The sequence below is a fragment of the Adiantum capillus-veneris genome, chromosome 27, assembly GCF_014529385.1.
Source record: "Adiantum capillus-veneris isolate H3 chromosome 27, ASM1452938v2, whole genome shotgun sequence".
In the NCBI taxonomy this organism is placed as follows: Eukaryota; Viridiplantae; Streptophyta; class Polypodiopsida; order Polypodiales; family Pteridaceae; genus Adiantum; species Adiantum capillus-veneris.
The window spans coordinates 84979439-84989882 of NC_140957.1; the positions used below are offsets into that span (position 1 = coordinate 84979439).

Consider the following 10444-nt stretch of genomic DNA (forward strand, 5'->3'; position numbering starts at 1 on the left):
AAATTGAGCATGAACATGTCACAAAACACCATTTGAATATGTATGAACTCGCAGTCCACATCCAACATCAACATTTTCCTACACAAATATAAATCTCTCTCAAAATCTCCATCTGCAACATGTTCTACATTACGGGCATGCATGTCATTGCTCTTAGACACCCACTTTACCATAGTTGCACCTACATCAAATCTACGATTTTCAAAAAAATTTAATATCGCCAATGCGTCCTAAGCATGCCAAGACCCTTATGATACCAAGATCATATATATTCGAATCCGTATGAGAGAAATGGATGGAATGTGTTTCGGAACTCGAAAAAGTAGAAAAATGTGTTTTGAAACTCAAAATAGAAAAATGAGCTACATTGTTTGTTTGTTAGTAATGTCTACACAAGGTTAACTTACATTTTCAAACTAACTTCAAGCACCCATCGTGCTTTCAAAAACAGTTTACACTTAGCTATGCGAGAAACAAAAAAGTTACAAGTACTTCTGTTCTACAAAGTTCTAGTTCTCGTCAAAATGGAGGGATTGAAAGGTCCAAACTTGCATTCTCCAAAGAGATTTGACCTACAAAACAGTGCTAATGCTACGTATTTTCCACTTCCCCCACACTTACACACTAGCTTCCACATTCTCCACCAGGCTTCCATGAGAACATCCCTCTTAATTAAGATCCCAGGCTCCCATTTCCATTCTCACGAGGTTCCCAAGCTTTGTTAATCCATCTCCTCGTCCAAACTCTTATACAACATTGCGATGCAATGTGAGCGCAGAGAGTAACGGCATGAGGAGAAATAAACGCGGCACATAGCAAAAGTTCCAATGATGAGCTTCTCTAGTCCTAGTCCTAAGGCTACGTGTATATATGCATATGTGTCTGCACTATGACCACTTGACCTTCAGCCCCAACAATAAGGAACACATAACATGCATGTGACACATTAAGAACCAGTTCCCATGTCCTTAAGCCTAAAGTCCTCTCGTCAGTTGTGTGAGGAATGCCAACAATTGAATTATAGATGGCCTCCTTGGACAACACAATGAAGTTGTTCTCTTGACTTAAGCTTGCTACTTGTATGGAGAATAGTTGGTAGAAAGGTGATCTCATGCCAAGGGAGAAATCCTTCATAAAAGAGAGATGATAGAAGGATTCAACCCGTACAAGATTGTTATTGGGCTAAGGATCCTCCAAAAACTTTTGAGTGAAAGTGACATCTAGGGAGATTCCATAGTACCACAGAGGCCACGACATTCCTTTAACATGCCTAACACCATTTCTCTTTCCAAGTTAACATTTCCTGGTCTCTTGGTCTCTTAGCGCATCCCAGAGATGATTTGACCAAACTCCCACTACAGGCGAAATTTCATTAAAGCCATCTTCCGTGCCTAATTAGATCTCAATTAGAGGTAATAGCCTAATGCTTCTCGTTACTGGTATCTGTTCTGAAGCAAGTCAGAGCTCCAGAAATAAATATTGAATCCGAATTCCAGAAATCAATTTGAATCCGAATACATTACTCAATTGTAATTATCAAATAATGTCTGTACAAAAGACATCAAGTATGATCCCTAAAACCCTGCCGAGGGAGGGGCTCTCACTATTTGTGACTAAGTGGCTAGTAGTAGCCTAAAATTACAACCAATCACAGTCATGCCGAATCTTTAAAAAACTCATCTGCAATCCATCTTGCACAAAATTGATGCCAAAGATATTGGCTAATAGTCATAGCCACCCATACCACCGTGTGGTGCACCCATTGGAGACCCCTCCTTTTCCTCCTTGGGGATTTCAAAGACTACAGCCTCTGTGGTGGTCAATAATGACGAAACGCTGCCAACAGAAGGTTTAACACAAATAAGCCCTTAAATTAGTAAATATAAAATTTCATTGAAAATAAAGACATTTGTTACTATCTCTACCTGGCTGCATCGACAAGAGCAGTTCTTATGACCTTCACAGGATCAATAATCCCTGCCTTGACCATATCCGTGTACTCCCCTGAAAAATTTAAACCTTGACATCTGCTAGCATTCTCAAAAACATGTAAAAATCGAAAACAACCAAAAGTAGATAATGTGCACCTTTTGCAGCATCATATCCATGATCGAAATTGTCCTGCTCCAAAAGTTTTCCAACTACGACAGGTCCCTCCACGCCAGCATTCGCAGCTATTGTGTGAGTCGGTGCCTGCAGCGTGATAGCGTAAGAACACAGAACTTGAAAATATCAAGCTAGAGCAAACAATGCTTGAGAAAGGGGTGGCTTTCACCTTCAAAGCACTTTGTATGATCTGAACTCCTATCTTCTGGTCAAAGTTGGCTGGCTTTAAATTGTCAAGCACCTTTGATGCATAGAGTAAGGCAACGCCACCACCTTGTGCATACAACCATTAGCAATGCCTGTTAGAGGCCCACAGGAAAAAGCATCTTGTTTGTTGCAGATGTCACCTGGCTAATTGAGTCATCTTACCTGGGACAATACCTTCCTCAACTGCAGCTTTGGTGGCATTCAAGGCATCAGTGACCCTATCTTTCTTCTCACTGACTTCGACCTCACTTGCACCTCCAATCTGTAAGGACAAAGATCAAGTCAGCAATAAATCGCCTAGCCTACGTATTCATATCTGCAGGTAAACATGTGCTCAAATGCCACCTTTAAAACGGCAACACCCCCTGAAAGCTTTGCCAGTCGTTCCTGAGCCTTTTCCTTGTCATAATCAGACGTGGAAGTATTTATAGCCTCCCGAATCTGCACGAGAGCAAAGTGCTTGCATGATATGATGCGCACAGGAGAAATAAACAAAGGGTAATCAATAGGAAGGATTGGAAGGAATGGATGATACCTGTTCACATCTTTCTTCAATAGCCTTCTTGTCCCCTGCTCCATCAAGAATGATTGTATCATCCTTAGAAATAGTGACTCTCTTCGCCCTACCAAGCATGTCTGCGGTAACTTTTTCAAGCTTCATACCAAGTTCTTCACTTACAAGCTGTGCAGCAAAGTTTTTGTAAGCCTTCTTAAAAGACACAGCCTTCTTAAATATAGTAGCCAATAAGAAAATCACAATAACCTGGCCACCAGTGAGGGTTGCAAGATCTTGTAAGCTTAGCTTCCTGTTCTCTCCAAACCCTGGGGCTTTTATGGCACATACCTGCACAAACACTTAAGTCAGACCAAGCACAACAAAGTAGTCAAAGCGCATATAAGCAGAGGGCATCGGTCACACCTTCAAGCCTGCCCGAAGTTTGTTAAGAACAAGAGTAGCAAGAGCTTCACTTTCTACATCTTCAGCAACAATCAAGACAGGCCTTTGCTCCTGGCCGGCATAAAAACATTATTAGCACACGCTAATCCATCTCTAAACAACTACCAAATGTAAGTTCCCGTCAACTTACTCCAAGGGCCATCTCCAAGAAAGGTATCAATGAATTCAAGCTAGAAATCTTCTTCTCATGAATAAGAATCACAGGATTCTCCAATTCCTGTAATTAAACAGCAAGAAAAAGATTAATCATACATGCAAGTCAGTCAGCTATTCACGGACAAATGAGATAATACATACACATTTCTGTGTCTTGGCATTGTTGACGAAATAGGGAGATATATAGCCCCTATCCAGTTTCATGCCCTCAACAACTTCAAGCTCGTTGTGTAAGGTTTTCCCATCCTGGAAGGAAAACTATGATTGTCAAAAAGAAACTCCAGAAAGAAAAGAGTCTTTGCAAAGAAAAAGGACTTACAGATACAGTAATCACACCATCCTTGCCAACTTTCTCCATAGCCCTTGCAATCAATTCTCCTATCTCTCGGTCACCATTTGCAGAAATAGTCCCAACCTGGCAGAGAACTACCCTTGTCATGAGGATATAACCTAACCAATAAACCCAGAAACAGGAAAATAACAACAAAAGCAAAATCATTTAAGCAGCCTTTCTGGAGGAATGAACACCACCAGTATCATTTCTAAATTGCAAGACCTATACAGCAGACAACAAAGCAAGTCCACACTGGGCATTCATCTCAATACCGAATCCTAGGCTGGAAGCTTTATTTTAGATTGGCTTTTCATTGCAGTGGTCCAGATTTAAGGCATCAGCGTTGCATTTTTCAGAACCAAAAACGAACTTTAAATGGCTCAGACATGAGCCTGATTTTATTACAAATGTCTGAGCCTGAGTTTATTACAAAGTGACCGAGTGTCTCATATAAAAATGGCTGGTGTAGCTTTTAAAAACACTCGACTCCTAAAATAATTGAAGAGCACAAACCATAGCAGCTCTACAAAGGTCCAATACAGACCAAGATCTTTAAAATATACACCTTCCATTGTTGATCTAGAAACTGACAATCAAGAAAAAACAGACCCAACCTGAGCAATCTCCTCTGACGTGCTGATCATTTTAGCCTTACTCTTCAAATGCTCTACAACAGCCTCAACTGCCATATTTATTCCCCTCCGTAAATCCATAGCATTCATCCCTGCTGCAACAGACTTACAGCCTTCCATATAGATGGCTCTCGTCAAGATGGTGGCACAAGTTGTTCCTAGAGAGAGGTAACAAAAACACCAAAGAGTGACTCATAAGCACCTTTCTACAATGAGATGTTTGGGCTCAAACCAGGCATGCTCAAGAGCCCAAAACAGACCACCTTCAGCAACATTTAAGTGGGGCAAGACAGAGCTCAAACAGTCAAAAATCTTTCAAAACATATGATGAGTTTGAGTATAGACACTTGCCATCTCCAGCAACATCATTAGTGGCATTAGCAACCTGCTTCACAAGGCTAGCTCCTATGTTCTTCAGTTTGTCTTTAAATTCAATGCTTTTTGCTACAGTGACACCATCTTTCGTAACTTTAGGTGATCCAAAGCTTTGCTCAATGACAACATTGCGGCCCTGCCAAGGGTCTACAGTAATTAAAAAGGCTGAGGAGAGTAGAAATTGAACGTTCAAAGAGAGTTTTCAAGCAAGAATACCTTCGGACCCATAGTAACTTTGACAGCATCAGCAAGCTGTTCGACTCCTTGTAGCATAGAGGCTCGCGCTTCAACACCAAACCTAATCTCCTTCGCAGCATACTGTCGAACACCACCCACCCTTCTTGCATCCTGGTAATTGATATAAATTACGAGGACGCCACATATTTAATCATTCATTGCCGAGCTGAAACAGAAAAAAAACAGGAAGAGGGCCGTGTCCAGAGTACTTACATGCAAGCGAGAAGCCCTCCTAAGCCATTGGCAAACAAAAAAAGCAACTTGTCAGGCTCAACTTCCCAAACAGAAATTCATTGTCATCGGCATCAGACTCAATTACCAACAAACACGCACACTAGAATCATGATTGACTTGATTGGAATCCTTTGACAAGTGAGCCATCAGCCGGTTAACCAAATCGACACGGAAGTAAGAAGCGAATTATAAAAACTACACCGAGGGAGGAGGGGGGGCCCGGGGGGGGGGGGGGGGGGGGGGGGGGGGGCGCAGCTAAGCAGTGTCGGAAGGTGATGAAGCAGAAAACATCACAAATGCTACAATGCACTAGGCCAAGAGACGACTGCGGACACTCTCTCTCTCTCTCTCTCTCTCTCTCTCTCTCATACCTGGCGGCCGAAGCTGCAGCTCGTAACATGATGCCTCGAGTGACGGTGGAGAGAAGAGAAGAGGCACTACAACGTAACACTGCCAAGCGAAACCTCAGAGGTAAGGTTTAGGGTTTTACCCTTATTAAGCGCCTATACTGCCACGTCATCAAAACCCCATGGCTGCTTTTCTTCCCTGGCTCCCTCTTTAAGAATAGCGGACCCACAAGTTTCATACTGGCTTTACAAGGTGAGCCTTAAGGTCCTTTTCCTAAAGGAAGCCCAAGGGGTTAAGACACTTGGCTCAATCTCAACCCTCGATTGGGGCTAACGATTGGGGCTAATCGCGTGTGTTGAAAAGCAGCAGTGCGTCGGCATTGAAAAGCAGCCTGGATTGCCAAAGGCTGTCGTGTGTCATTTCTTGCCTTCTGCTTGCTTTGCTGGTGCTACTGCTTCTCCTCGATTTGCTGACGAAGATGGTGATGGTGTTGTTGGGGCTTCCTTCTGTTGGTCAAGAAAGAGGACTAGTTGAGAGAAACTACTCAGACACTTTGATTACTCTGTATGCAAAGTGTGATGCACTTCAGAAAGCACAAGCATTGCTTGACATGCATGGCAGCTGCGATATTATTCCATGGATTGCATTGATAGCAGGCTATACCCAACAAGGGAAGGGCCAGGAGGCTATTGATTGCACCACAAAGGAATTCCTCATAATCAAGTCACGTATGTTTGCATCTTGAAAGCATGTGCTATGGTCTGGGGCCATAGACTAACGCAAACAAATTCATGATGAAATATCGAGTCAAGTATTGTTGGAGGATAGTATTGTGCTAGGTTTTGCACTCGTGGACATGTATGCCAAATGACATGTGTGTATTCTAAAATTGTGTGGGCATTGGAGCCATTGACAAGGGAAATGATGAGAGTTTGAGGCAAGGAGTGCAACAATGTAGTGGGTAATGCTCTTATGGAAATATATGCCAAGTGTGGTGTTCTTCCTCATGCGCAGTGTGTCCTTCAGGAGCTCCCTTGTCGCACCATGGTCTCTTGGAGTGCTTTGATTGCATGCTATGCTCAAAAGGATCAAGGCCAACAAGCTTTAGAATGTTTTCAACTAATGCAGCATGAGGGAATTCTTCCTAATGCAATCACCTATTTGTCCCTACTTAAAGCTTGTGATGCGATTGGAGCTAACAACAAAGGGTTGTTGCAACATCATAATATGCTTGGTGATGCTCTTGTGAACATGTATGCAAAACCAACAAGCCCTAGGATACACTACTAGCTATCACTATCATTGTGATAGTGAGCTACCTGTCGTAGGACTACCATGGTAGCTAGCACTATGAGAATGGTATCTTTTGGATCCTTCTTCAACTTTCTAGAGCTTTCCAGAAACGTCTAGATTCTTCCGAAATCTTCTCCAAGCTTCTAGAAACTTCTTGCTCCTTCTAGTTCTTCTAGAACCTTCTAGATCCTTCTTCAACTTTCTAAAGCTATCCAGAAACTTCTAGATTCTTCCGGAATCTTCTCCATGCTTCTAGAAACTTCTAGAATCTCCTTGATACTTTTAGAACTTCTATAATCTTCTAAATCCTTCTAGATTCTTCTAGAGCCTTCTAGCGATGATGTAGGCGATGACATAGGCAATGATGCAGGCAGCGACTGACTCTCAAGCATCCATGACATTACCCCCTCGTCTAGCGAGACGAGTTTCACGAGGAGCAGTGGTGTTCCTTGAGTTGGGCTTCCATGGATGTTGTTGATGAAACTTGGACTTTGAGAGATGCATGTTGTAGATTGTGTGTTGGTTCCCAGGTTCGTTCACTAACATCATAGCCTTTCCAACGCACCAAGTACTGTAACCTACCACGCGAAACTCAAGAATCTAGGACTTTCTAGACCTCATATTCGTCATGTCCTTGAATCTCAACCGAAGGAGGAGTTTGTAGGGCTCTTCATGGGATCTTAGATGTGTGACAAGGTTCTAGGACTGAGACATGAAAGACCGGATGGATTTTCATGGATGAGGGCAATCGGAGTCGATAGGTGACTGGATTGACTTGACGGATAATTTTAAACGGGCCAAGCCTTCGATAATCAAGCTTTTGACAGGGACGAGATGAACGCAGATCACGTCGGAGGAGCCACACTATCAACCCCTAATCTTGGGACCGGCGTTGCAAAATCTTCAACGTCAAATTCAAGAGCTTCAAGAGACAAGCACACATCAAGCACAATCTGCAAGATCTAGCTATTCTCAACAATATAAGAAGGAGCCGAAGATCAACATGCTTGAAAAATTTGATGGGACTAGATCAAAGTTTAGAGGTTTTCTCCAACAAGTGCATCTCTTCATTCGAATGCAACGAGAGTGTTATCTAGATGATGCCTCTCAAGTAGGCCTTATTGGGACCCTCCTCTGGGGTACGTCTCTCTCTTGGTTTGCTCCCTTACTTGAAAAAGAATCTCCTCTTCTTCATGACTTTGAAGCTTTTGTGCGGGAGTTCTCTGCAACCTTTGGGGATACTGATAGAGCAAGGGTTGCTGAAACCAAACTTAGAAATCTCCGCCAAGGATCAAGACCTGCATCCGTCTATGCATCCAAATTTCAACAGCTCACTTGTGATCTGACTTGGCATGAGGAATATTTCATTAGCCAATTTCGGTGGGGATTAAAGGATGACGTAAAAGATCTTTTATTGATTATGCCAAAGGTTCACACACTAAGCGAGTTCATCTCTCAAGCGATAGAATGTGATACTCGACTATTTGAGAGGAGACAAGATAGGCGTCTTGGGGCACCATTGTGACCCCAAATAGAAGTGACACATAATGGCTACACACCTCAACATGGCCATGAATCAAGCATTGAGCCCATGCAAATTGATTCAGCACAGTTTCAACCTCTCTCAGCCCAGGAGAAGCAAAGGCGACGCATTAATGGCATATGTATGTATTGTGGAGAGCAGGGGCACATAGTTCAAGGAAGAGAAGGATGAAGGTTCATGGTGCAATGGCCTCAACGTGTTCGGAAAACATGGACGTCCAACCCAATAGAGACCAACCGGTTGGACAAAAGACAAGCAAAAAAAGGTCTCTTTCTTCCCGCTGATTCCACTTCAAGTTTTATGCTACCAGTCAAGATCCATATGCCGGGTAGGCACATGGATTGCGAAGCATTACTAGATTCAGGCGCAATGGCGTGCTTCATGGACAAAGAATTTGCAAAAGAACAAGGCATACCACTTGCGGAGAAGTCTAATCTAGCAACTGTAGAAGTCATTGATGGTCGTCCCCTCGCTTCAGGGGATGTCAGGTATGAGACTCGCCCCATAGAAGTAACATTGTAGGAGCATGTTTCAAGAATAGCGTTCAATACTATACAAAGCCCAAGCGGTCTAATTGTTATTGGGCTACCGTGGCTTGAATTACATAATCCTGACATCGATTAGAGGGCTCGGAGAATTGAACCACGAAAAGTCCAAAGAAGAAGGGAAGGCATAATAGGCCTATATATTTTGGAGCCAAGGTCTTCATGCGTGCAACCAAAAAGTATCCAACTTTCATGATATTTGCAACACCAACTGACACGTCGACAACAAAAATCATGGAGGCATTGCCACGTCAATATCAAGATTACAATGATGTTTTTGAGAAGAAGAATGCAGACCTCTTACCGGAGCATCGACCCTATGATTGTGCTATAGAGCTTTAGGAGGGAACCCAACCCCCTTTTGGCCCAATATACAAGCTATCTCAAGATGAATTGGTAGAATTACGGAAAATATTGATGAGAATCTTGCTAAGGGCTTCATACGGCATTCAAAGTCCCCAGCAGGAGCTCCAATACTCTTTGTAAAAAAGAAGGACGGAACTCTCCGGATGTGCGTAGATTATAGGAGCCTAAACAAGATCACCGTCAAGAATCGCTATCCCCTTCCCTTGATCCCAGAGCTTCTTGAGCGCCTTGGCAAGGCAAGAATATTTACAAAAATAGATCTTTGTGGTGCTTACAACCTAGTCAGAATCAAAGAAGGTGATGAATGGAAGACAACCTTTCGGACAAGGTATGGCCACTTTGAATATACCGTCATGCCATTTGGTCTCACAAAAGCCCCAGCTGTTTTTCAACATTTAATGAACGATATCTTTCGGGAGTATTTGGATTATTTTGTGGTAATATATTTGGATGATATCTTTATATTTTCCAAGGATCAAGAAGAGCATGAGCACCATGTACGATTAGTGCTTGAAAAGCTTCGTGCATCAGGGTTATATGCAAAGTTGGAGAAGTGCTCTTTTCATCAATCTAAGGTGGAATTTCTGAAAAGGGAATCTCCATGGATCCAAAGAAGGTTCAAACCATCCTTGATTGGGAGACACCCACCTCGGTAAGAGATGTTCAATGTTTCCTCGGATTTGCAAATTTTTATTGTATCTTTATACAGGGATACTCTAAGGTGGTTACAACACTCACAAGGTTGATAGGCCATAATAAGTTTTTCTGGGACTCAGAGGCCGCCAAAGCATTTCAGACTCTCAATCATCCATGACAGCTTCAAGTCTTGCCAAAAGAAATATATGATGTGGCCAAAGATCCAAGCACAAGGGAAGCCAACCGATGATAGGATTACTACCGTTCTATGAAACGGAGCCATGCGGAATAGATCTTCAAATATCTTATGAACTTTTGAGGATGGGATTGCTTGTATCACATATCCAATAGGGCAATCTTTTGAAGTCAACATTACCAAAGATATTGTGGTTGAAGCCTTGCAGTTCCCGAGAAGCTCCCCACTCCCAATGAAAAGAATTTGCATGAGATCAAAGGAAAACAAACACATAGGAG

General features: G+C 42.6%; 2 protein-coding genes across 2 annotated transcripts; one reads left to right on the plus strand and one right to left on the minus strand.

Moving 5' to 3' along the window:
- Positions 1 to 1499: 1499 nt before the first annotated feature.
- LOC147422305 (chaperonin CPN60-2, mitochondrial-like) lies at positions 1500 to 5748 on the minus strand. Its single transcript, XM_086502551.1, has 17 exons — positions 5611 to 5748; positions 5219 to 5237; positions 4985 to 5116; positions 4745 to 4904; positions 4376 to 4551; positions 3747 to 3842; positions 3569 to 3673; positions 3402 to 3488; positions 3233 to 3322; positions 3077 to 3157; positions 2849 to 2995; positions 2659 to 2754; positions 2476 to 2575; positions 2276 to 2379; positions 2088 to 2193; positions 1926 to 2004; positions 1500 to 1836 (listed from the first exon to the last, which is right to left on the minus strand). Exons 1-17 carry the CDS (start codon positions 5637 to 5639, stop codon positions 1722 to 1724), a joined length of 1722 nt encoding a protein of 573 aa, XP_086358677.1. The 5' UTR covers positions 5640 to 5748; the 3' UTR covers positions 1500 to 1721.
- A 317-nt stretch (positions 5749 to 6065) lies between these two features.
- LOC147422306 (pentatricopeptide repeat-containing protein At3g24000, mitochondrial-like) lies at positions 6066 to 6877 on the plus strand. The gene is made up of 2 exons (XM_086503044.1): positions 6066 to 6315; positions 6546 to 6877. The coding sequence occupies exons 1-2, from the start codon at positions 6066 to 6068 to the stop codon at positions 6875 to 6877; spliced, it is 582 nt and encodes a 193-aa protein (XP_086359170.1).
- The last annotated feature ends 3567 nt before the right edge of the window (positions 6878 to 10444 follow it).